The sequence below is a fragment of the Stenella coeruleoalba genome, assembly GCF_951394435.1.
Source record: "Stenella coeruleoalba genome assembly, chromosome: 8".
In the NCBI taxonomy this organism is placed as follows: domain Eukaryota; kingdom Metazoa; phylum Chordata; class Mammalia; order Artiodactyla; family Delphinidae; genus Stenella; species Stenella coeruleoalba.
The window spans coordinates 47,849,315-47,876,432 of NC_137154.1; the positions used below are offsets into that span (position 1 = coordinate 47,849,315).

The 27,118-nt window shown below is 39.5% G+C and overlaps 1 protein-coding gene across 1 annotated transcript; it reads right to left on the bottom strand.

The window, feature by feature from the left end:
- Nucleotides 1-13,246: 13,246 nt before the first annotated feature.
- ZNF215 (zinc finger protein 215) lies at nucleotides 13,247-25,371 on the bottom strand (the record flags this gene model as incomplete). Its single annotated transcript, XM_079929558.1, is given in 7 exon segments — nucleotides 13,247-13,314; nucleotides 13,317-13,335; nucleotides 13,339-14,207; nucleotides 21,070-21,165; nucleotides 21,465-21,597; nucleotides 22,981-23,069; nucleotides 25,335-25,371. Coding segments are annotated over 7 exon segments (1,311 nt in total).
- Nucleotides 25,372-27,118: the final 1,747 nt, after the last annotated feature.

A 27,118-nucleotide genomic window follows, 5' to 3' on the forward strand; every position in this document is an offset into this window, starting at 1 on the left:
TACCTGACAACAATGTCAAAGCTAAGTACTTGACATTGTTGGATTATAAAGTATAAAAGCGAAAGGTGAGGTTAGAGGATGGCCAGGTCATGAAGGACTTCTTGTGCCAAGCTAAAAAATTTCTCATGGTCATGGAGAGACATTAAAGAATCTTAAACAAAGCAACAACAGTATGTCATTTGGAAAAGACTTCAATAACAGTGACTGGATATCCAGAGACTGGATATTTTGTAGAGTGAGGGGAAGAGGAGCAAGAATGGAGGTCATGAGGCCATATAGTAGACAAGACAACGAGGTGGTGTCAATGAGTTTTGATAGTAGGAGGCAGTTTCCTTTTCTTTTTTTTTTTTAATATTTATTTGGTTGCGCCGGGTCTTAGTTGTGACAGGCGGGCTCCTTAGTTGTGGCTCACGGGCTCCTCGGTTGCAGCATGTGGGCTCCTTAGTTGTGGCATGTGAACTCTTAGTTGCGGCATGCATGTGGGATCTAGTTCCCTGACCAGGGATCGAACCCAGGACCCCTGCACTGGGAGCAGAGAGTCTCATCCACTATGCCACCAGGGAAGTCCTCAGTTTCCTTTTTTTTTTTTTTTTTTTGCGGTACGTGGGCCTCTCACTGTTGTGGCCTCTCCCGTTGTGGAGCACAGGCTCCGGACGCGCAGGCTCAGCGGCCATGGCTCACAGGCCCAGCCGCTCCGCGGCATGTGGGATCTTCCCGGACCGGGGCACAAACCCATGTCCCCTGCATCGGCAGGCGGACTCTCAACCACTGCGCCACCAGGGAAGCCCTTAGCTGTAAATTAAAAGGGTTGAGATAACAAGAGTCCTAAGATCTCTTGTGAACTTACATCTCTAGAATAGTACATACTACATAGTAAACTATTGATTTTCACAGGACCCTGTTGCCGGGAAGTCTTCTTAAAAGTTTAACGTCATTTTAATTTCACAATCACGTCAAGAAAGGTCCTACTAAGTGCACTCTATAGTCAAGAAAAATCGTGGCTTCGAAAGGCTCACGATTAGCCCGAGGAAACCAAGTGGTGAGACCCAGCTGGAAATCTCACCAAGTCTCCAGGCACCAAATGGCAAGTCTGTTTCATAGTACTGGAGACTAGAGGTCACTAGACACTCCTAATAGCAATTGAAGAGAAGCCCAAAGGACAGAACAGTTACCCAGTTTTCATGGGAAAATGTGTGGATTCCGGGATCCGCAGAGAATACATGAGCGACCTGGCCAGGAAAGCCCCACTGCTCTACAGCAGGAGGACTAACGCAGCAGCGGACTGTGCTGGCGCCAAACCGCTCCACCGGGGCCGCAAGGGGTGGTGCCTCCCAGCGGAATACGTCCAGAGGCTGCAGTGGCTAGACTGTTTCTTAGGCGAGGACTCAAGTATCCTTACTGCCTTGGCAAGCAGTCCGAGCCTTCAGGCCTGCCCAACTCTCAGACTGGAGGGACTCCTGAGGGCAAGCACAGGTTTAGCTTGATTTCTTATTTTTATTGATAGGCTGAAGCTACCAATTGCACACGCTCTTAGTGAAGATCTCTTAAGGTTCATACGGAACTCCTACTGCTCTCGCGGTAGCAGTGAGCTCAGACCACTCCGGGCTGAGCTGGGCCGACTTTATTCTGGGAGCTGGTGCGAATGGTTTGGGATCCGCCTAATTTCTGGAGAGGGTGGGGGTCCGGGCTGGTTTACAGCGCTCTATTCTAGAGAAGCTGACCTCTTCAGACTACAAAAGTGACAGTCCCTACACTCCACCGGCCGTCTTCCCACTATTCTGCCCTTCCCTAGGGGAAGAGAACAGAAAAGGAGGGATGGATCCCTTCATAGCTAGGACTCAGGTCAGTAAGCGTTTCTTCTCCATCTGGAAATGCAGTTTCAGAGTCATCTCGGAGATCTTGTCCCCATGCTGGAGGCTTAAACATTGTCAAATCTGGTCTCTGGAATCCTGTGCTTTCACATCATTTCTATAGTACCTTCTATATAGGCATTAGGAGTTCCTGTAGTGTTTCTGACTTCTAGCACAGTGTTGACACACTATAAATGTTTAAGGGATGGATACTGTTGAAGAGACAGTATCATCATAACTTCACATCTTAAAATGATTTCAAGTCCATTGAGAGAAAAAAATTTAGAATTTTGGGGTTTAGGAACAAAGAATCCATTAAAATTTTTACACGTGCCCCATACAGAAGTAGTATTCCCAGTTGCTTTTTTTTTTTTCCTTTATTTTTTTGGCTGTGTTGGGTCTTCACTGCTGCATGTGGGCTTCTCATTGCGGTGGCTTCTCTTGCTGCAGAGCATGGGCTCTAAGAGCATAGGCTCAGTAGTTGTGGCACATGGGCTTAGTTGCTCTGTGGCACGTGGGATCTTCCCAGACCAGGGATCGAACCCATGTCCCCTGCATTGGCAGGTGGATTCTCAACTACTGCGCCACCAGGGAAGCCTTCCAGTTGCTTTTATATGAAAACTGAGTCACAGGAAGAGAAACCTGATTGAAAAATTCCCTTCCTCTTTAAACTAGTACTCTTTTTATATTCATAATGCAATTGACAAGAAATAAAACTTTAAAACAGCATCAAGCAAGTCACTGTGCAGGTAGTCCTCATGTCAGCCTTCTCTCCCACTTTTGTGTTATCCACTAAATAGTGAACATGAAGGAATTATTTTAGGATCAAAGAGCCAAACAGATAGAAGCTGATGCAGAATATTGATTTAGACTTTTTTTTTAATTCCAAAAAGTTATACATTTTCATTCAGAAATCAAAACCTCTGAGATGTTACCATTTTGTACCCATGAAGACACAAAGGAAAATTCCGTTATTCCTGGAAGTTTAATCTTCTAATAGCCTCTTCCTTTTCTTCCCTCAACCCTTCTATCTCCTGTCCTTTTTAATTACTTGGTTTCCTCTGTGACATGCATACAGGCATACCTCACTTAACTGTGCTTCACAAATGATGAGGTTTTTTGTTTGTTTTTTACGAATTGAAGGTTTGTGGCAACCCTGCATTGTCAGATGATGGTTAGCATTTTTTAGCAATAAAGTATTTTTAAATTAAGGTATGTATATTGTTTCTTTCTTTTTTTTTTTTTTTTTTGCAGTATGCGGGCCTCTCACTGCTGTGGCCCCTCCCGCCGCGGAGCACAGGCTCCGGACGCGCAGGCTCAGCGGCCATGGCTCACGGGCCCAGCCGCTCCGCGGCATGTGGGATCCTCCCGGACCGGGGCACGAACCCCCGTCCCCTGCATCAGCAAGCGGACTCCACTGCGCCACCAGGGAAGCCCTGTATATTGTTTCTTTTAGAAATAATGCTATTGTGCACTTAATAGACTACAGTATAGTGTAAACATGACTTTCATATGCACTGCGAAACCAAAAAAAAAAAAAAAATTCATGTGACTCGTTTTATTGCATTATTTTCTTTATTGAGGTGGTCTGGAACCGAACCCACAATATCTCCAAGTTATGCCTATATTTTAGTATTAGACCAGATATCTTTCGTTTTATCTTCCAGTGGGCAAAAGGCCCCCTTTGCTCTCCTGCTGTCTTCCACCTGGGCAGATCCCCATCAGTACCCACCTTTAGATTGTCAGGCAACTGGTGAATATGCTCCCAAGTGTTAGTTTTTGCTGGATTTTGTTGTTTTAGAAATAACTGCTTTGATCTAGTCAGTATCTGCTATCCTTGGTAAGCCTGCATTCACATGTATAAACACAGACCCACACATTCAGATATTTGAGAGTACTAACACAGGCACAGGATTTTTGAATGGATTTTTCCGTAGTTTATATTTTAGCTCTAAATAGGTCTCCAAGAGTTGTTACCTTCCTTTCCTGGTTCAATGATAGATGGGAAAAGTAAAGGCACGCCTCTCTCCTTTTGAAAGAAAATTTCCAACCATTTCATAATTGAAAATATCAATATATTAAAGTAGGTGGTGGGGTAAGGTGGGATTTATCCCTGTCTAAACATGAACTGCTCTATCTATGATGAATTCTGGTGCTACAGGTTCTTCCACAGAAAAAGAAGTTTGACTCTTAGAAAGTCTGAACACATACAGTTGAGGAATCCTTCATCCCTGGAACTAGAATTTATTGCATTTGATGTTTTGGAGGGTTGATTGTTAATTTCTGAGCCAGGCTATTGCTTCTTTGGTCAATTATTATAGTTATAATGGCTGTGACTTTTGAGCAATTACCATGAGCCAAACACTGCTACATCACTGAGTGCTAATAATAATGAAAATTATATATTTGCATTTCATTTGCAACTCTTGTACTTCAGTAATAAGTAATATATTATTTCATTTGAGCTGTATAACAATCAAAATGTGGGCCAGTTATCCCCCTTCTCAGGTGAGAAATCAGAGTCCCAAGTTAAATAACTGGTTATAGGACAAATTAGTAGCAAATCCAGGATTAAAACCTAGAAGTTTGATTTTCCATATCTCTTAAGACTATATTAGGGATGAAATGTTTTGTAAGAAGCATTTTCATTAAAAAAAGGAAATCAAAATACTAATCCTATGTATTTTTATTTCTCAGAAACTGTTTTTTTAGCCACTAAACTCATTGTCACATATATTTAGTAAGTGATATCTCTTATGATTTTCCTCACTTGCTAGACTGGTACCTAGTTAATGTCTCTGACAAACAATAGTAGATCCTTCTTTTAAGAAATAACCTATTTCAGTCATTACAACATCAAAATGAAGTAATGAGGGCAAGAGAAATCAACTTGAATATCAAGGGATCCTTGGAGAAAATTGACAGAGCAGAACTAGTATTGGTAAATACTAGTATTGGTAAATTACTAAGTTCAAAGATCACATCTATTAAGATCCCAGTCAGAGCCACTGTTCATAATCCAGTCATAATTTAGTGCAAACAATAGAAATACCTTTTTTTATTCAAAGAAATACACAAGCTTGAAAAAAGTACTGGTATGTGTTAGTGGGATCATCAGTACAGAGCCAGTATGGACAACACCTTCAAGAAGTTTGGCTGGCCTGGAGGTGATGTATTAATTAACTAGATGGGGGGAATCCTTTCACGGTGTATATGTATCAAATCACCAGGATGTACATTTTAAGCAACTCAGTTTTATCTGACTTCAGACTTAGAGGTGATTTTTTAGATTTGACACCAGAAGCAAAGGCAGCAAAAGCAAAAATAAGTGAGACTACATCAAACTGAAAAGTTTCTGCCAAGCAAAAGAAACCATCAACAAAATGAAAAGGCAACCTACCAAATGGGAGAAAATACTTGCAAACAGTATATCTGGTAAGGGGTTAATATCCAAAATATATAAACACAACTCAATAGCAAAAACAGACAATCTAATTAAAAAATAGGCAGAGGATTGGAATAGACGTTTTTACAAAGACAAAAGGTACATGAAAAGGAGCTTTACATCACTAATCATCAGGGAGATGCAAATCAAAACCACAGTGAGATATCACCTCACATCTATTAGAATGGCTATCAAAAAGATAAGAAATAATATGTATTAGCAAGGATGTGGAGAAAAGGGAGCCCTTGTGCACTGTTGGTGGGAATGTAAATTGGTACAGCCATCATGGAAAAGAGTATGGAGGTTCTTAAAAAAATTATAAATAGAACTACTGTATGACCCAGCAATTCCAGTTCTGGGTATTTATCCTAAAAAAATGAAAACACTAAATCGGAAAGATATCTGCACTACCATGTTCACAGCAGCATTAATTACAATAGCCAAGACATGGAAGCAACCTAAGTGTCCACTGATGCATAAATGGATAAAGAAGATGCAGTATGTATATTTATACACAATGGAATATTATTCAGCCATAAAAAAGAAGGAAATCTTGCCATCTGCAATAACACAGATGGATCTTGAGGGTATTATGCTAAGTGAAATAAGTTAGAGAAAGACAAACACTGTATGATCTCACTTATATGTGGAATCTTAACCGCCCCCCAAAAAAAACCAAACTCATAGATACAGAGAACAGACTGGTGGTGGTTGTCAAGAGTGAGGGCGGGTGAAATGGGTGAATGTGGTTAACAGGCACAAACTTCCAGTTACAACATAAGTAAGTCTTGGGGACGCAATGTATAGTATGGAGACTATAGTTCATAATGCTGTATTGTATATTTCAAAGTTGTTGAGAGTAAATTTTAAATGTTCTCATCACGAGAAAAAAAATTTGTAACGTGTGGTGATGGATGTTAACTAGATTTCTTGTGATCACAATATATACAAATATTGAATCATTATGTTGTATACCTGAAACTAATGTTATATGTCAGTTGTATCTCAAAAACAAACAAACAAAAACACTTCTCCTTATGCTACAGATAACCTAATTGGGTACAGAAGCTAGTCCAAGGAGAGCTGGACTCCCAAGGATGTGAATCATAGATATATTCAGGAAGACTAAGGTCCACTAAAAGTCCCTCATCAGGTCATTTTGGATCCTGTATCAGACATCTTCCATTTGCCTTTCTAAATCCACTCCTATCCTTCTCCAACATTGGGAGGCTGGCCTAAATGGACTATATCAATGGGCTCCCGAGCCCTCTGGCTTTGACTAGGTTTGGCCAATGGGAAGCCCTGACAGACTGGAGGGTTAATTTTGACTGGCTGCTCTTCTAGATCTGAAGTCACAGCTCTTACCAAAGTGCCTTCTTTACATGACTTTCTCCCTTCCAGTTTCTGGAGATGGCTCCTTCCTCTTCCTCTTCAGGCCTAGGAATAAAACACACCCTTGTTACTACCACTGGAATACTTCCCTATTTCTTGTGGTTTCCCTAAACTCTGCCCACACCTCTTTAAATAGTCCCAGATTGTTAAACTATTATCAAATTAGTTTAAAATTAGAACCTGTTTCCTGCTGGGACCCAGACTGAAATACTTATTGGGACCAAAGTGGTCCTAGAAAATAGATCCTCTAAATGGGGTTCAGGATTGGGTTACTGGGAGCAGCACAGAGATAACCTCCTTGCTGGAGGAAAAAATTAATTTTAGGGTATAGAGATTTCTCAAATTATCACTAGTGGCAGAATTGAAGAAAACTGCAGGTAGAGGGCAAGGTGTTGAGAGATCAAGTGGCTATGACATTCAGTTGCTATGATGAAAATAATGATTTTAAAAATTTGGAGCCATCTAGCTTCTCTGTCACCTTCAAGAATAAACATAGAGAACAAGAGTAAACAAGAGCTGTGAGCATACAATTAAGAAACAGAAGAGGATCACCAAAAGGTCCCTATGGAAGTTTTTAAGTAGTTCCTCATTCTCAACGGCTGGGAGGAGACCTTATAGATGGCGGAGGAGTAAGACATGGGGATCACCTTCCTCCCCACAAATACATCAGAAATACATCTACATGTGGAACAACTCCTACAGAACACCTACTGAACGCTGGCAGAAGACCTCAGACCTCCCAAAAGGCAAGAAACTCCCCACGTACCTGGATAGGGCAAAAGAAAAAAGAAAAAACAGACAAAAGAATAGGGACGGCACCTGCCCCTCAGGGAGGGAGCTGTGAAGGAGGAAAGTCTTCACACAGGAGGAAGGCCCTTCACTGGTGGAGACGGAGGGGGAAGCTTCGGAGCCACGGAGGAGAGCGCAGCAACAGTGGCGCGGAGAGCAAAGCGGAGAGATTCCCGCACAGAGGATCGGTGCCGACCAGCACTCACCAGCCCGAGAGGCTTGTCTGCTCAGCCGCCGGGGCAGGCGGGGCTGGGAGCTGAGGGTCCACCTTCAGAGGTCGGATCCCAGGGAAAGGACTGGGGTTGGCGGCGTGAACACAGCCTGAAGGGGGCTAGTGCGCCACAGCTAGCTGGAAGGGAGTCCGGGGAAAAGTCTGTACCTGCCTAAGAGGCAAGAGACCATTGTTTCGGGGTGCGCGAGGAGAGGGAATTCAGAGCACCTCCTAAACGAGCTCCAGAGACAGGCGAGAGCCGCGGCTATCAGCGCGGACCCCAGAGACTGGCATGAAACGCTAAGGCTGCTGCTGCAGCCACCAAGAAGCCTGTGTGCGAGCACAGGTCACTCTCCACACCTCCGCTCCCGGGAGCCTGTGCAGCCCGCCACTGCCAGGGTCCCGGGATCCGGGGACAACTTCCCCGGGAGAACGCACGGTGCGCCTCAGGCTGGTGCAACGTCCCGTTGGCCTCCTCCGCCGCCGCAGGCTCGCCCCGCATCCGCACTCCTCCCCGCCCCCCTCCCCCGGCCTCAGTGAGCCAGAGTCCCCGAAGCAGCTGCTCCTTTAACCCCGTCCTGTCTGAGCAAAGAACAGATGCCCTCAGGCGACCTATACGCAGAGGCGGGGCCAAATCCAAAGCTGAGCCCCTGGGAGCTGTGAGAACAAAGAAGAGAAAGGGAAATTTCTCCCAGCAGCCTCAGGAGCAGCGGATAAAAGCTCCACAATCAACTTGATGTACCCTGCATCTGTGGAATACCTGAATAGACAACGAATCATCCCAAAATTGAGGCGGTGGACTTTAGGAGCAACTGTAGACTTGGGGTTTGCTTTCTGCATCTAATTGGTTTCTGGTTTTATGTTTATCTTAGTTTAGTATTTAGAGTTTATTATAATTGGTAGATGTTTATTGATTTGGTTGCTCTCTTCTTTTTAATATATTTTTTCCTTTTTCACTTTTTGTGTGTATGTGTATGCTTCTTTGTGTGATTCTGTCTGTATAGCTTTGCTTTTACCATTTGTCCTAGGGTTCTGTCTGTCTGTTTTTTTGTTGTTGTTGTTTTGGGTTTTTTAGTATAGTTTTTAGCGCTTGTTATCAACGGCTGCAAGGCAAATACGGCTGAGGACCAAATCACACTCCGACTGAAATGGTTGCAAAATTGCAGCACTAATTAAATTCATAACCTGGTCAGAGATATGGTAAGAGAACTGATGAAGAGCAATGGATAGGCATTTGGGTAGACACCAGTGAGGCTAAGAACACAGCCACCCCATTCCTCTGAACCTCTCTTGTCAATAACAACAATATCCCTTATCTGCTTATTTGAGGGTGTCAGACCTCCACTCCATTCAAGTTTACTCTTGATTACATCTGGAGCATTTGCCTCACAAACTGATACCACATCTCTTCATTGCGCTTCCCCACCACTGTCAGTGGCTCCAGGCCCATAATGAGACTTAGATCCCAACTTAACCCTGATAGAAAAAAATGCAAGCATTCCCTGCTCCTAGAGGAGATACCAGTTAGTACTGTACGAATTACAAGACCTCAGTAATTACATTACCAAGAGCCGGGAGAGAAAGTGTGGGAGTCTATCATGGACCAAATGTAAGTTACATTTGGGTTGAATTCATCGTCATGGGTGCAAACATCTGGAACCTGGAGTTTAACATGTTGCTTTAAACATCTGAAAGAGCAACCTATTCTGTTAAACTGGGTAATTAAAACCTGGAATCAAACTTGACCTATTTCTAATAACATAACTTCTCGAATACCATAGAGAATAGTGTTCAGAGGTGCAGGGTGATGTAATATTGGAAAGGATTTATTATTACTCTCTTCTCCAGAGTTAAGGGATGTTTTGAAAGAGGAGCAAAGACATTCTTGAAGAGCTTTGCTGTGTCTGTTCTGTGTAGGCTAGAGATGATGGTGAAAATTGCTGCAATGGAAATGGGTTTCTTGATCTTAACGGTAATCATATAACTCAAAAGTGGCAGATGACAGATGGTGGGCATGTGTTAGAGACAAAGGGTCATAATTACTGCAATAAGTTACAGGAGGGTAGGAATTAACAGTGTTTTGTTTGATCCAGAGGAATCTGTGCCAATAACAACTTGACCACAGCTTCCGAAATATGAAACAGATGGACAAGTATTTAAGTGCTTATTGATATATTTAAGTATATGTAAGAGAGCCTGGGTGATATGCTTGCCTTGCCCCTAGCTCATCTTTTTTAAAATTTAATTTAATTTTAATTTATTTTTGGCTGTGCTGGGTCTTCATTGTACGTGGGCTTTCTCTAATTGCGGCTAGCAGGGGCTACTCTTTGTCGCGGTGCGTGGGCTTCTCATTTCGGTGGTTTCTCTTGTTGCAGAGCACGGGCTCTAGGTGCGTGGGCTTCAGTAGTTGTGGCACGTGGGCTCAGTAGTTGCAGCACATAGGCTCAGTAGTGGTGGCTCGCAGGCTCTGGAGTGCAGGCTCAGTAGTTGCAGCACATGGGCCCTAGAGCGCGTGGGCTTCAGTGGTTGTGGCGCATGGGCTCAGTAGTTGTGGTGCACAGGCTTAGTTGCTCCGCGGCATGTGGGATCTTCCCGGACCAGAGATTGAACCCGTGTCCCCTGCATTGGCAGGCGGATTCTTAACCACTGCGCCACCAGGGAAGCCCCACCCCTAGCTCATCTCCGACCTAGCTCCTCAGTGACTGTTGTTGCTGCTGCTGTTGCTGAGTCTGGTGGTTCTCGAGTCATACTTGTTCTTTTTTGCTGTCTCAGGTTGAGCTCTGCAATTACTCCCTTGCTTTGTAGGCTGGATGCCTGGTCCTTTCTGCAGCTTTCTTGCACTTTCCTATTGTAGACTGTGCATCCAGTGCTGCCCTCTGGGGAAACACATGCATTCTTGAGGTTCCTGAATCCTTAACTCCTGATCTGTTCCCTCTGTGTACTGACTTTTTAAAGGCTCTTCATACCCGTCAGCTCTCCAAAAAGGTAGGAATTATTTACACTCCTGTTAGTGGTTATGAGTTGCCATTTTGACAGTCCTGCTAAAACTGAGCTTTAATATTCCTTTCATATGTTATTAGCCCCAAGTGTTATGTTTTTATTATTGGTGAAGATAGTATTTTCCCCCGTGTTTATTGGTTATACTTTTATCATGAACTGGCAGCTAATTTTTTAGACCAGTTTTCATTGATGTTCAACTTTTAATTTTTGATTTTAATAAATATCAGCCTATATTATATATTCACCTAATTAATATACCTGCATATGATATAAATGTAATATTAACTATTCTTTTTTCCACACCAATGTGAAGTGATAATTTATGACATGCTAAATTCTTACAAACATCTAGGTCTAGTTACAATCAATTCTGTCCCAGAGATGTCAATTCCTAGGTTAGTACTGCACTATGTTACTAGTAGTAAGACTCCTCTTATCATCCCCCTTTAATAAAAAGGTATATAGCTATTTAACTTGTTACTTCTACAAAATAAACTTTATAATCACTTGGTAAAATAATCTTCCTAACGAAATATTTGATTAGAATGGTTTAATGTGGGGAGATTGAACATCTCTACAATTTCTTCTCATCCAGAAACATGTTTCCATTTATTCAAGGTATTTTTTGAGGGAAGTGGGGTGTATGTAGTATATCTGAATTAACTTATTAAATTTAAGTTTTTCAATTGATTTTTTTAGGTTGTCCTAATGGTCTACCATATCATCAGCAAATGATTTTCTCCTTTCCAATTTCCATTTATTTTCCTTTTCTCATTATTCCAACTGGCGCTTTCAGAGCACTGAATAATTGTGGTGACAGGAATTTCACTTTTTGCCATTAGCTTTAGCATGAAGTCCAAACTCCTAAGGTGGCTTACAAGGCCTTTCACGATCTGGCCTTTGAGTCTCCCTCTAATTTCTCCTCTGTGTATTCCTGCTCCACTCTTTTCCCGTGCCACTTTCCAGTCAATGAACGTGTTTCCTGATGCCATGCCCTCATCACTCTGTAGCTCTGTACTGTTTCTCCTTTTTCATCTCTTCTAACATTCCCACACTCCACCACACACAATCTAGCTAATTTTCACTTTCTTCATGTTTCAGCTTAGATACCTGCCTTTGAATGCACATGATGAAATTCAAATGTTTATTAATAGGTTTATGGAAAAAGGCTGGAAGATGTTAACTGGCTGTAACTCTTCTGCAAAAATTAAATGGTAAGTGTACTCTAAAGGGGTTTTCTTCGAATCTAAGTATGTTTAGCTTAGTAAATAGTATATAGATCTTTTAATATTTGGAAAGTGTAGAGATTTAGGAGTAAAAATAAGTATTTTACTTAGGCCCAAATAGCTAGCTGTTGAGAAAAAAGATAACAAATGAAAATAGTACTTTTATCTTTCAACCAGCCAAAAGAAAAGTATAGCTTATAAAAAAGGTGAACTATTAGACTCAGAATGCCTAAAAGGAGAATGTCATAATCCATTATATTAAACATGTCATTGCTTTGATGAGTGACTGAACTATATACCTCAAGAATTTCCTATGTTCAGAGTGTTTTTCTCTTAGGATTCTCCACAAGTTGCCTTATGTTTATATGAATTTCCCTGTCAATTATCAATACTTGTGTAGGGTTTTGTCTTAATTTAACAGCTTGTGATGTAAAGAATGAACAAATGAACATAGAATAATTTTTCACATTTATTAACTCATCATAGGGGTTCACTCCAGAATATGTTTTCTGCTTTTGGATAACATATGAACTCTGACAAAAGTCACCATCAACATTCATTGGCAATGTCTCCAGTATGAATCTTTGGGGGCAAATTAAGATAAACATCTTGTCTCAAGAACCCTTTGGGATCCTGATGTAGCTTACAGAAAAAAGAGGCAGTTCTGGTACACAGAGTATTAGGACACTCTGTTCACCTTTTAATGTTTGGGATAAATGACAGCCCAAGGCTATGGATGTCTCTCAAGCCTAGATCCCAAGCCTATCCCAAATGCAGATATTGAGAATACATGTAGATTAACAACACATCCACCCACCATTGCAGTTGAAAACCCTCTTCCAGTTCCAGTCCCCACTCCACACGAGGACACCTAAGGATATTACTAGGTGTGAAGTAATTGGCTGTCACTGTGGTCTTCGCCATTAATTCAGAGTCAGTCCTTAGAAGTGTCTTTCTATGGATATATTCTTGTGAGTTCCTGGTTTCTTGTGACCTTCTTATAAGGACTGAAAGTTTGAGTTTTATTAGATGTCAACTCCAAGGGTATTGCTTGGCTCCTCCCTAATATCTACTTCATCAATAGATCAGGTGAATATAAGTATTCCATAGGTTCCATTTATGAACTAGGGAAAGATGATGGTAATGGATATCGGAATAATGACAGACAAACACTATCATGTGGATATGTTTAACTCTGAACCCTTATGACTTCATTTGAAGCCTGGAAAAGCTCCCTCAGATTTCTATCCAATAACAGATTTATCTCCATATTAATTCAGTCATATCAATTAAAGAATAATCTCCAACAAACATTTTCTTTCATTTACTATATTCACAGGATTCCTTCCAGAATAAATTCATGGACTTTGAATGAGTTCCGACTGAAGATAATCCCACATTCTTCCTGTCATAGGACTTCTCTCAAGTATGAAGTTTTTGGTGTTTAATTAGGTTTGAACTCCTGTTGAAAGTTTTCTCACATTCCTTACATTTGAATGGTTTCTCTCCTGTATGAATCACTTGATGTCGAATAAGTGAGGAGCTCCGGGTGAAGGATTTTCCACAGTTAACACATTCATAGGGATTATTTGCAGAACAGAATCTTGGATTTTTATTACTGTCTTCAGGCTGACTGAGGAGTTTTACATATTTATTGCCTTCGGAGGCCTTTGCTTCAGTGTGAATTTTTTGATGCTTAGTAAGGTTTGTACGTCGGTTGAAGAATCTTCCACATTCATTGCATTTATAGGGTTTCTCTCCTGTGTGAATGATTTGATGTCGAACAAGAGATGAACTGCGGCTGAAGGCCTTCCCACATTGATAACATTCATAGGAATTCACTGTGGCATGACTTTTTGGGTGCTGAGTATTTGTATTCAAGTTCAAGGCATTCCCACTTCCGTTATATTCTGAATGTTGCTTACCTACTGAGTCTAAATTAAATTCGATGTTAGTTTTAAGCTGATCACACTTTGGGGAACCCCTTCTCATAGGAACTCCCTGTTGTGTGTCAAAAGTTGAGTTAACTGACTTAACATCAAAACTTTCCTTATTTTCACTATATTCAAAGTCTCCCTCCTCAGTGTAGACTGCATTATGAACGAAAGCTTCTTGTGGCAAATTTATGTGCCAGTGTTCCTGGTTCTTATATAACCAATCATCACTTTTCCAGGCATCTAAAGGAGGATGTCCATTTTCAGTCAGTCTTGTCATAATCACTGCATGGGATGATTCTTCTCCAGAAATTCTCTGCTTTGGAACTAAATCCTGATTTTCTGAAACTATCTCTCTGTCTAAAAATAAATTTAAAATTCCATGAACTAGAAGAAGGGAAACTGCTTAATTAGGAAAGGGACACTAAGCCATATAAGGGTATACGCATATTTTATGGGTCTTTAAATACAGAATGGAAATGTGACGCAAGGTTAGAAAACAAGGATTAAAGAAGAAATAAATGGGATAAAAATATTTTTAAAAGGATCAGGAGATCATAAAATATGAGAGCTATTCAAGAATACTAAGGAGAATACACAGAACTTAGGTAAAATATCAGCATATGAACTGGGATGGCATGGCATATCACAGTTCAAGCCATCACTGGTTCATAACTAGTCTGTGAAAGTTATACCTAATCTTCCTTTCTCTAGCATCCTGTCTCTTTTACCCCAAGGTGTTCCACATAATAGCCCTTCAAAAATACAATTTAATCATTTCTTCAGGAACATGTCTAAATTTATAGGTCCCATAGCTTAACAGCTAAAAGCAAACTTGCAATCATAGTGCCCCTATTTTCCATACAGAGCAATTATTCCCTGCATTTAACAGAGGCAGAAATAACTGTAATATATGATAGCAGGGAAACCAGTCTTATCTTGGGCTCAAAATAATCACTCCTGATTCTAACAGTGCTCAGACACTTCTATGTGTTTCCTAGAACTCAAAACTTTACCTATTCTGATTCAGGTTGGGTTCTTCTGTTTTCACCTGCCTTCATTTCTCTATTTGATAAAGTTCCAGTTTCCTTCTCAAATTCCTTTTTCACTTAGTTTCTATATAAATATACCCAGTATACTGTATATTCACTGTGCTTTCTCTAGTTGCAGTGAGTGGGGGCTACTCTTCATTGTGGTGCACGGGCTTCTCATTGTGGTGGCTTCTCTTGTTGCAGAGCATGGGCTCTAGGCACGTGGGCTTCAGTAGTTGTTGTGCATGTGCTCAGTAGTTGTGGTTCGCAGGCTCTAAAGCACAGGGCTTAGTTGCTCCGCAGCATGTGGGATCTTCCCGGATCAGGGATCGAACCTGTGTCCCTTGCGTTGGCAGGCGTATTCTTAACCACTGCGCCACCAGGGAAGTCCCTGGGCCTAGCCTTTAAAAGACCCACAGCTTTCAATTCCTTTCAGGATGTTCCCTCTCAGAACCTTGTTGCCATGCTGTGAGAAGTCCTTGCCTCAGTAGAGGCCATGTATAGGTGTTGTGGTCCACAGGACTAGCTAAGTTCCCAGTGACAGCTAGCATCAACTTTCATCTATGTGATCATAGTTGTAATGGCCAAGTCATCTTGGCCATTCCATCCCAGTCAAGCTCCCAGAACACTGCATCCTCAGCGAACATCATAGGGAATGTAAGAACTCCTAAGTCAACTCATGAAATTGTGAGAATTAATAAAATAATTGTTTTAAGTCACTAAGTTTTAGGGTAATTTGTTAGAAATAATAGATGACCAAAATAGTAATTTTGTTCTAGTAGTATTTATTAAATAGCAAAATTCCTAGTTGTATTTCCCTAAGTAAATCTATGTTCTCCTCATATTTGTACAACTCATTTTTCATGCAACTTCCTTACTTCCATTTCTAAAATCACACTCATGTATTTTGTTATTTTCAAGTCACTTGCTTCTAATATGTAGAAAAGCTGCTAATATTTTTATTTTATATCTGGCCACCTTAACGAAATTCTAAACAGATATAATCATTTTGATACTGAGTCTCTTGGATTTTCTAAGTAGAAAGTTATCATACACAAATAGATTTTTCTCTTTTCTATTAATTTTCTCATTTGTTTCATTTATTTTTCTTTCATTAGTTAAAACCTTCAGGTAAATATTAAATAATTATGGTAATAGGACTAAGAATCTGTTGATTTTAGTGTTAATACCACTGTTTATCTTTACACATAGTATTAACCAATGATTTGTTCTCTTTTTGCTCTAATAGATTTCAAATCACTGGCTTATTCCTGACCACTAATTCCAAACTCATAAACTGTGCTTTATCTATAAGACCTTGTTCCTGTCTCTAACCTAAAACAAAAATAAACACTTTAAACCTTAGCCTATAATCCTAATGCTGGGTCTCTGCCTACTTCTCTCCTGGAGACCAGCCCATGCCAAACCACCTCTGCCTTTCTTTGGCCTAACAATTTTCCTCAACTTCTCAAATCACCTAGTTAGTTAAACTCTCCAAAATCTGGCTTTATATTCTCTATCCAAATTTACCTTATACTGTCTCTAGTAAACTTGGACCATTGATTCTTATTCTAGATCTGAAACATTTGGTGAGCCTTAAAAATATACATGTGTGGGGCTTCCCTGGTGGCGCAGTGGTTGAGAGTCCACCTGCCGATGCAGGGGACATGGGTTCGTGCCCCGGTCCGGGAAGATCCCCCATGCCGCGGAGCAGCTGGGCCCGTGAGCCATGGCTGCTGAGCCTGCGCATCTGGAGCCTGTGCTCTGCAACGGGAGAGGCCACAACAGTGAGAGGCCTGCGTATCGCAAAAAAAAAAAAAAAAAAAAAAATATATATATATATATATATATATATATATATATACACACATGTGTGTAGAAAATCCTAAAGACGCTACCAGAAAACTACTAGAGCTCATCAATGAATTCAGTAGCGTTGCAGGATACAAAATTAATACACAGAAATCTGTTGCATTTCTATACACTAACAACAAAAGATCAGAAAGAGAAATTAAGGAAACAATACCGTTTACCATCATATCAAAAAGAATAAAATACCTAAGAGTAAACCTACCTAAGGAGGCAAAAAAACCTGTACTCTGAAAACTATAAGATGCTGATGAAAGAATTCAAAGATGACACAAACAGATGGAAGGATATACCATGTACTTGGATTGGAAGAATCAATATTGCCAAAATGACTATACTACCTAAGGCAATCTACAGATTCAATGCAATCTCTATCAAATTACATTTTGTGTAATTGGCATTACACAAACAAACTTATGGTTACCAAAGGAGAAGGGGGAAGGGATAAATTAGGAGTTTGAGATTAATATATACACACTACTATATACATACTGTGAAAATGGCATTTTTCACAGTAGAATGAAAAATTTTTTAATTCCTATGGAAACATAAAAGACAATCTTGAGAACAGCTGAAGCAATCTTGAGAAAGAAAATGGAGCTGGAGGAACCAGGCTCCCTGACTTCAGACTATACTACAAAGCTACAGCGATCACAACAGTATGGTACTGGCACAAAAACAAATACAGATCAGTGAAACAGGATAGAAAGCCCAGAAATAAACCCATGCACCTACGGTCAATTAATCTACCATAAAGGAGGCAAGAATATACAGTGGATAAAAGACAGTCTCTTCAATAAGTGGTGCCAGGAAAAGTGGACAGGCTACATGTAAAAGAATGAAATTAGAACATTCTCTAACCCCATATACAAAAATAAACTCAAAATGAATTAAAAACCTAAATGTAAAACCAGATACTATAAAACTCGTATAAAAACATAGGCAGAACACTCTGACATAAAATGCAGCAATATCTTTTTGGATCCATCTCCTAGAGTAATGAAAATAAAAACAAAAATAAATAAATGGGACCTAATTAAACTTAAAAGCTTTTACACAGCAAAGGAAACCATAAACAAAACAAAAAGACAACCTACAGAATGGGAAAAATATTTGCAAATGATGCAACGGATAAGGGATTAATTTTCAAAATATACAGATAGCTCATATATCTCAATATCAAAAAAACAAACAAGCCAATCAAAAAATGGGCAGAAGATCTAAATAGACATTTCTCCAAAGAAGACATACAGATGCCCAAAAGGCACATGAAAAGATGCTCAACATCCCTAATTATTAGAGAAATACAAATCAAAACTACAATGAGGTATCACCTTAACACTGGTCAGAATGGCCATCATGAAAAATTCTATAAATAATAAATGCTGGAGAGGGTGTGGAGAAAAAGGAACCATCCTACATTGTTGGTGGGAATGTAAATTGGTACAGCCACTATGGAGAACAGTATGGAGGTTTCCTTAAAAAACTAAAAATAGAACTACCATATGATCCTGCAATCCCACTCCTGGGCATATATCCACACAAAACCATAATTCAAAAAGATGCATGCACCTCAATGTTCACTGCAGCACTATTTACAATAGCCAAGACGTGGAAGCAACCTAAGTGTCCATCAACAGAGGAATGGATAAAAAAGATGTGGTACATATATACAATGGAATATTACTCAGCTATAAAAAAGAATGAAATAATACCATTTGCAGCAACATGGATGGACTAGAGATTATCATACTAAATGAAATGAGTCAGAAAGAAAAGGACAAATATCATGATGTCACCCATATGTGGAATCTAAAAAAAAAGAAATGATACAAATGAACTTAAATACAAAATAGAAATAGACCTACTGACATAGAAAACAAACTATGGTTACCAAAGGGGAAGGGGGGACGGATAAATTAGGAGTTTGAGATTAATATATACACACTTCTATATATAAAATAGATAACCAACAAGGACCTACTGTATAGCACAGGGAACTGTACTCAGTATTTTGTAATAACCATTAAGGGAAAAGAATCTGAAAAAGAATATATATATATATATATATATTCCATATATATATGGAATCACTTTGCTGTACACCTGAAACTAACATGACATTGTAAATCAACTACACTTCAATTCAAAAAAATGTGGAAATCTTAAAAAAAATGCATGATGCATGTGTGTATTTGTGTGTGTGTATACATGTTCCACGTGGCCAAGTTGGGCTTCTCATAAGCATAGTGGTATCAGGGTACTAAAACTAGTGGCTGCTGAATTCCAGGAGAAAGAAGCAGAAGCTGCAAGTCCTGTTACAGGCTAGACCTGGAACTGGCACAGTGTCACTTCTGCTACATTTTATTGATCAAAGAATCTAGTGCCAGCTCGGAGTCAAGGGGAGGGAAAACAACATCTACACTTCAATGGAGGGAGTGACAAAGATTTTGTGGCCGTCATTAATCCACCAAAATCCATTAACTGGTAAAATAAATGACATTTACTGAAATAAATTCCAGATTGATTAAGGTATATTATATTTAAATAATGAAGTAGATGGAGTCAGAATAAAATGAAAAAATGTTCCTTAGTTTTGGGATGGAAAAATTCTTATGTATAAAATTAACAGATATAAAACAATGGGGGAGATACATGATAACATAAAAAATATGGCAGGCTCCATAAATAAAATAATTTTTTAAAATGTCTTCAGACACATCTCATTTGCCACAAATATGGTCAATAGTGAGAATTTAACATAAGCTTATAATATACTAATTAAAAACCTCTAAAATCTTGATAATGGACATAAAAGAACCATTTACTGAATCACAGATGACCAAAACAAATAATTTTTACTTTTCTCATAATCCAGTATCTATCCATCTATCTATGTTTCTTTGGTTCCTACATATGTGCAAAAGGCGCAGATATAAATGTAGGCAGAAAGAGACATGTCACCTTCCCTCAAGGAACACAAAGCCTAGGGTGAGACAGAGACTCACAGAGACACATGTAGAGTATATTTGTGATAAATGGTAAGAGGAAAAGAATATGGTGCTATGGGAGTATATAGAAAAAACTAACCTAGTTAAGAAATGCTTCCCTGAGGAGATATGGACCTATTTGAGATCTGAAGGAATAGGAGTCAACTAGGCAAAGATAGGAGGAAGAGCATTAAGTAAAGAAACAACACGCACAGAAGTCCTGTGATGGGAGAGGGCAAGCCACACTCAAGGGACAACAGAAATATGTTCCCTATGGAAGTGTTTTTTCTCTGCTGAACCCCAACACCTATCAGAGTGCACAGGGCACAGTAGACGCATCAAATATGCCCCAGGCAACTCTGCCTGTGTTAAGAGTCTGTGTTCCTCCTCCTACACTGTTGGTGGGAATGTAAACTGGTGCAGCCACTATGGAGAACAGTATGGAGGTTCCTTAAAAAACTAAAAATAGAGTTGCCATATGATCCAGCAATCCCACTCCTGGGCATATGGCCACACAAAACTATAATTCGAAAAGATACATGCACCCCAATGTTCATGGCAGCACTATTTACAATAGCCAAGACATGGAAACAACCTAAATGTCCATTGACGGATGAATGGTAAAGACGTGGTACATATATACAATGGAATATTACTCAGCTCTAAAAAGAATGAAATAATGCCAGCTGCAGCAACATGGATGGACCTAGAGATTATCACACTAAGTAAATCAGAAAAAAAAATCATATAGTATCACTTATATGTGGAATCTAAAATATGACACAAATGAACTTATCTACGAAACAGAAACAGACTCACAGACATAGAGAACAGACTTGTTGCCAAGGGGGAGGGAGGAGGGGAGGGATGGATTGGGAGTTTGGGATTAGCAAATGCAAACTATTATATATAGAATGGATAACTAACAAGGGCCTACTGTATAGCACAGGCAGCCATATTCAATATCCTATAATAAGCCATAATGGAAAAGAATATGAAAAAGAATACACACACACACACACACATATATATATACATATATGCATAACTGAATCACTTTGCTGTACACCAGAAACTAACACAACATTGTAAACCAACTATACTTCAATTAAAAAAAAATAAAAGAGTCTGTGTTCCTAACCCACACCACTTTTTTGCCTGTCCATATAAGAAAAGGAATCTGTGAACAAAAAGCAATGACTTTTCTTCTTCAAAGTTTAGCTGGTTTGCTGTCACCTCCCAACCAACAACTCAAACCCTGGGTTGTACATTATCTGTGTATTTAATGAACAGAAGCTTCTTACAAATGCCTCAGATCTACCTGTTGCTTACCAAAAACAGTTGTTCTTAGAATTTCTTGCTCCATTATCCAACTTTTTTCCTTACTCTCCAACCTGGAGGTCTCAACTGGTTTGGAAAGTAGATGCTCTGTACATGGGGAAAAGGAAAACAAACAAACACATTTCAGACATTTTTATAGGGAAGAGAATCCCATCCCAAAGTAGTAGTCTAAGAGCTGCTAAAAGATAAGGCCAGTGGACCTGTGTATTTCTAGCTCTACATCAGAAAAGACTTTCAATCACATACAGCAAGAAAATCTGCTATTGTGCCCAGAAGTTATTAGGAAACCTAAACTGAAACCCAAATGCCCTCAACCACTTCAACAGTTTTTAACAGTAGATGAAGAGACTACTAAAGGGCAGATTAGGTAAATACGCAGACGCCACCTTTATGCAATGAATTCAGGTTCCTATAGTTCTCCAGCATCACATCCCTGTACAGGTTCTTTACAGCAGGGTCCAGTTGCCCCCACTCTTCCTCGCTGAATTCCACAACCACATCTTTGAATGTCACTGGCTCCTAAAACATTAAGTTCCTTTTTAATCAAAGGTCTCAAAGATATTACTAGAGGAGAAATGAATTTGGAAAGAACAGGGTAGGTGGCAAGAATATACAAAAAAAAATTGATAGGACAACGTTTGGAGTTCCAAGTGATAAAAATCAAGTTACCTTAGGGGCCTATCAACTTGGTACTCTTTGAGGGCTGCGAAAGGAAAATGAAGGGCTGTCCTAACTCTAGATTAGCTTACATTTTAACCGAGGAGAAAAACCGGTTGGAATAATTGTGGAACAAAAAATTACTATAGAGTACAAATAATTTACACAGAAAGAGTTCAGAATAGGAAGAGTTTAAGGCAGATTTGAGGGAAATTTATAATGAAAATGTAGGCTCTCCTAGCAGACCAGGGAGCATCTCTAACTGAGGAACGCTGTCGGCTAATGCCTCATCCTTCAGGTCTCAGAGCTCAATGTCACTTTGTCAGATAGGCCTTTCCTGATTACCCAATAAAGTAGCCATCTTCCTAATCAGTCTGTTTCTTTATTTTCTCCCTAATAATTATTACCATCTGCAATTATCTTATTTGCTTGTGTTTATCTACTTCTAGTAGTATGTAATCTCCACAAAGGCAGGCATTTTGTTTCATTTACTATCATATTCCCAGCCCTTAGAAATGTTAGGCACTGCATAAATACTGGTTATAAGGGCCTTCATCCCACCAGCTGTTGCACTTTTCTATCCAGCATTCTCAACCTTGTCCTTGTAGTTTACCTTCAATCACACTGAAACACACAAATCCTTCCTCTACCTCAGAGCCAGTCTTTGTGAATAAGTTGTCTACGTGTGTTTTGCCTACCTCCTCACTTTTCCTCTTTCCTCAACCCTCTGCAACCTGGCTTCTATTCCCATGCATGCTTATATCTCCATGATGTTAAGAGAATAGACACTACTCAGGCTGCACTTTTCTGAACCATTAAAGGATTTCTCCTTGAAATATGGTCATTCCTTGCTTTCACAGTGATATCATGTTTTCCTGGTTTTCCTCTACCACTTTGGTCCTTTCACTTCAGTATCCTTTGAGGTTTCTTCTGCTCCTGCCTATTAAATGACATTGCTCAGGATTCTGCCCTTGGCTTACTTCACTTTTAATTCTAAACATTCCCTGGGTAGGCCCTACGTCTATACCTTCGATTATCATCTACAATCTCAAGGGTACAGATGCACAGAGAATATACAAAAATTAAATATTTTCCAAAAAGTGTATCATCAAGTAAAATAGATCCAATGTCCAGCATATCATCAACTAAAAGAGTCATGTTCTTAGATGGAACTATGTTTGGCAAAAGTTCACAGACCTAAAAAGAAAAAGCAGAACATTACAATAGAGTGGAATCCTAACTTACCTGGGATTTGCCTGTTAGTGAGTCAGCTTCCATTTTTTCTTGCTTGATGCTCCCCTTCTGGAGTAGGGCAGAATCCTTGCAGGTTATACCTGAGGAAGATGAAGGAAAACATAGGGAGACAAGTTTTCCCTTGGAGAAACTTTTAATAATTATAGTACTTTTAACATGCTACTTCAGAAGTTTGAAATTTAATGATGTCAGGCTCTACCAGCAACCGGAATCTCCAGGAGTGGGGCCCAGATCTTATATTTTTAAAAAGCTCTAAAAGTGATCTGCATATTCTACCAGGGGTCAAGAACTACTTGATCAGAGAGAAGGCCAAAATAATATTTTGATGCCTCGTCTGTGGTTATAGCAGATCCAAAAAAATACTTTAATCTTGTCAAAACTAAATCCTAACTAAGGCTTAGCCACCACAGGCTGTAATTCTACTGGGAGCTAAGAATATTTTACCCAACCAATCACTTTCTCAAAGACATTGGGGATTAATCTACTCAAGGATTCTTTTCCTCTAAGTCGCTCTGTGTATACTATACACAGACTTAGGCAGTCTGGTCACCTTGGACTACTGACTCTTCCAGGACATAAAAACCTGAGCAGCAACCGATTCTCTTCTCCAGCCCTTTGGTGAGACGTACACCCAAGGGCTACTTCCTAATGTTTCTCCAAGATTCATTAATTACACCACTAATCCTCAAATGCCAGACTATGGGCCAATACTGGTCTGTGAAGAAGTTTTCATTGATTCAGCGTGAATTAAGAAAAAATAGAAAGAATGCAAGAAATATTTACGTTCTATAAGTAAAGGCAGGATTTGAAAAAAAATCCAAACTTCTCAGCAATTTGAATACTGCCACAAGATTACAGTCTGTTAACTTTATTCAGGCCTATAACACTCTGTGAAACCTCAGTCTACTCAGTCCCATAACCCCTAGGACAGTCAATACCACGTTCTTTTTTTATATGATTTATTTTTTAAATTAATTTTTATTGGAGTACAGTTACTTTACCATGTTGTGTTAGTTTCTGCTGTACAGCAAAGTGAATCAGCTACACATATACATATATCCCCTCTTTTTTGGATTACCTTTCCATTTAGGTCACCACAGAGCACTGAGTAGAGTTCCCTGTGCTATACGGTAGGTTCTCATTAGTTATCTATTTTATACATAGTAGAATATCACATTGTTTCTTATTCTTGTCATTCTTGGAAATATGTGAGATATCTTGAAAAGATGCAAAAGCCTTCAATCAGCCATCCCTTTTTTATTGCTCTGAGCATTGTTTCCTTCCCGTAACTCTTCTTTCCTGCTGACTTCCTTCCTGAACCTTTACAGTTGTGTTCTCTGAAACTCTCATGCCATTCAAAGAAAAATTCCTATATATTCCCTAGCTCTTTATAAAATATTCTTTCTCCCTTCTAATCTAAAATGGATCTTGGCCACCATCAAAGCCACCTCTTCTCATCCTCCAATACTATGGTCTTGGTAGCTGTTTTGATATATTCATACTTCTCCATTCCCATTTCCTCATAAAGATTTTTCTACGCTCATACAAAAATTTTTCATAGTGGTTCATGCCATTTAGCGAGGGCCTTCTTGCTGTTGTAATACACTAAGCTATTGCAAATTCATTTATTCAGCCCGTATTTACTGAGTACCTCCCATGTGTGAGGCACACAAATGCCTGCCCTCAGGGAGCCTCTAGTCTGTCGTGAATGACAGACATTAAATAAGTAATTGCACTAGGTCAGTAAAAACTTTACTTAGCTAAAATTGTTGCTTTCCACACCAAATCATAATCTTTTCAACAACCCAGCCTGAAGACCCTTGACAACCTTGTTTCTAACAACCACCAGCAATCAAGCTACTTCCTTTTTCACGCTGGGGCCCTTATATACTTCAGATTGTTCTACTCTGAGAACAAACTCGAATGAATCAATCCCTAACTATATTTTCCTATCCTTTCAACTTTCCTATCCTTTCATCAAGGTTCCACCACAGTACATTGCTTCTTTAATTTTCTCCCCGTCTATCATCCCTCTTGTGAAGTTACTTTCTTTTCTACGCAGCTTGGATTTTATGGTAAATCACTTGCAGATTTACTCTCTTCAGACTTGAAATTCCTTGAACACTGATCCTTTATATTTAACATCCAATCTTAGCTTGATCCAGTAATCTCTTTTACTTCACCTTTTTAAATAATTGAGGTAAAATTCACATAACAAAAAATTCACCATATTAACCATTCTAAAGTACACAATTCATGGGTTTTAGTATATTCACAGTTTTGTGCAACCGTCACCACTATCTAATTCCAGAACATATTCATTACCCCCAAAAGTAACCCCATACCCGTTAAGGAGTCACCTCCCATTCCCCTTCCCTCCATGCTGTCTCTTTGGATTTGCCTATTCTGGGCATTCCATGTAAATTCAGTCCTATGGTATGTGACCTTTTTTGTCTGACTTCTTTAAATTAGCATATTTTGAAGGTTCATCCATGTTGTAGCATGTGTTAGTTCTTTGTTCCTCTTAATGGCTGAATAATACTCCACTGTATGAATATCAATTTGTTTATCCATTCATCAGTTGATGAACTTTTGGAATGCTTCCATTTTTTTGGTTATTATGAATAATGCTGCTATGAACATTCATATACAAATTTGTCAAATGCTTTTTCTGCATCAATTGAGATGATCATGTGATTCTTCCCTTCATTGTACTGGTATGGTGTATAATGTTGATTTTCACATTTGAACCATCCTTGTATTTCTGGGATAAATCCCACATGGTCATGGTGTATAATCCTCTTAATATGCTGCTGGGTTTGGTTCATTAGTTTTCTTTTCTTGTGATGTCTCTCTCTGGCTTTGGCATCAGATTAAAACTCCCAACATAGAATAGGTTAGGAAGTATTCCTGCCTTTTCTGTTTTTTAGAAGAGTCTGAGAAAGTTTGGTGTTAATTATTGTTTTAATGTTTGGTAGAATTCACCAGTGAAGCCATGTTGTCCTTGGGTTTACTTTGTTGAAATTTTAAAAATTACTGATTCAGTCTCTTTAGTTGTTACAGATGAGTTGAGTCACTTTTGGTAGTTTGGGAGTTTTTCTGTTTCATCTAAGTTTTCACAGTATTCTCTGATAATCTTTTTGATTTATCTTTTTGATTTTTGATTTGCTTGGTCATTGTAGCTAAACTTTTATCAATGTTGTTGATGTTTTCAACCTTTTTTTGAATTTATAAAGTCTATATTCTTTGTTGTGTGTGCCCACTTAAGTCGGTTTCCTTAACTTAGTGGTTAGCTAGCAATTCCAGAGATTTCCTTAAATGCTTGAAACTAGAAAAACAAAAATCATTTCCTAGCCTTTGCAGATGGGCTGTCTGCATCAGAAAATGCCTTCCATACTTAGCCAGATAGTTTTCACCCCTGCCTTAGTCTTCATTTCCTGCTCGAGCAGAGCCTGAAGACCAGCCAGAGGTGAGAATCAGGGAATTCTCAGGTCTTTCTGAACATGTACCCAGCCTTCTAGATCTCTAAGAATATGTAGGAGCTTTCAAATCCCTTACTCTCTAAAGCACCTTTCCTCCCATCTTTTTGTTTAGTCTATGTTTGTCCCAACTGTTTGTTTGCTGTCCCAGGTAGCAGTGGCTAATACATTCTTCATTAAATGTTTCTGACAAGTGCTAGCCAGGTAGCCACTTCAGCCCTGAGAGGTCTAAGGTAGGTAAAATATGGGCAAACCCTTTAAGTGGGTTCTTCAGGGATCCATGGCACGTTAAAAGAAAACAAAAGCCTTTCTCGGTCCTGTATTACCCTGAAACCTCTCATTTTCTTCCCAAACTTCTCAAGAATAGTCTATAATGATTATCACATTCCCACCTCATACTTCGTATTTTTTTGACCCATGTGATAGGCAGAATAGCCCCCTGAAATGTCCATGCCCTAATCCTTGGATAAGGGGAGGTCCAGTGGTTAGGACTCAGCACTTTCACTGCCAGGGCCGGGGTTCAACCTCTGGTCGGGCAACTAAGATCCCGCAAGCCTCATGGCACAGCCAAAAAAAAAAGGGACTCAGCAATATTAAAGTTAAAGATCCTTCAGATGAATAAATCATCCTGGGGACTTCCCTGGTGGTGC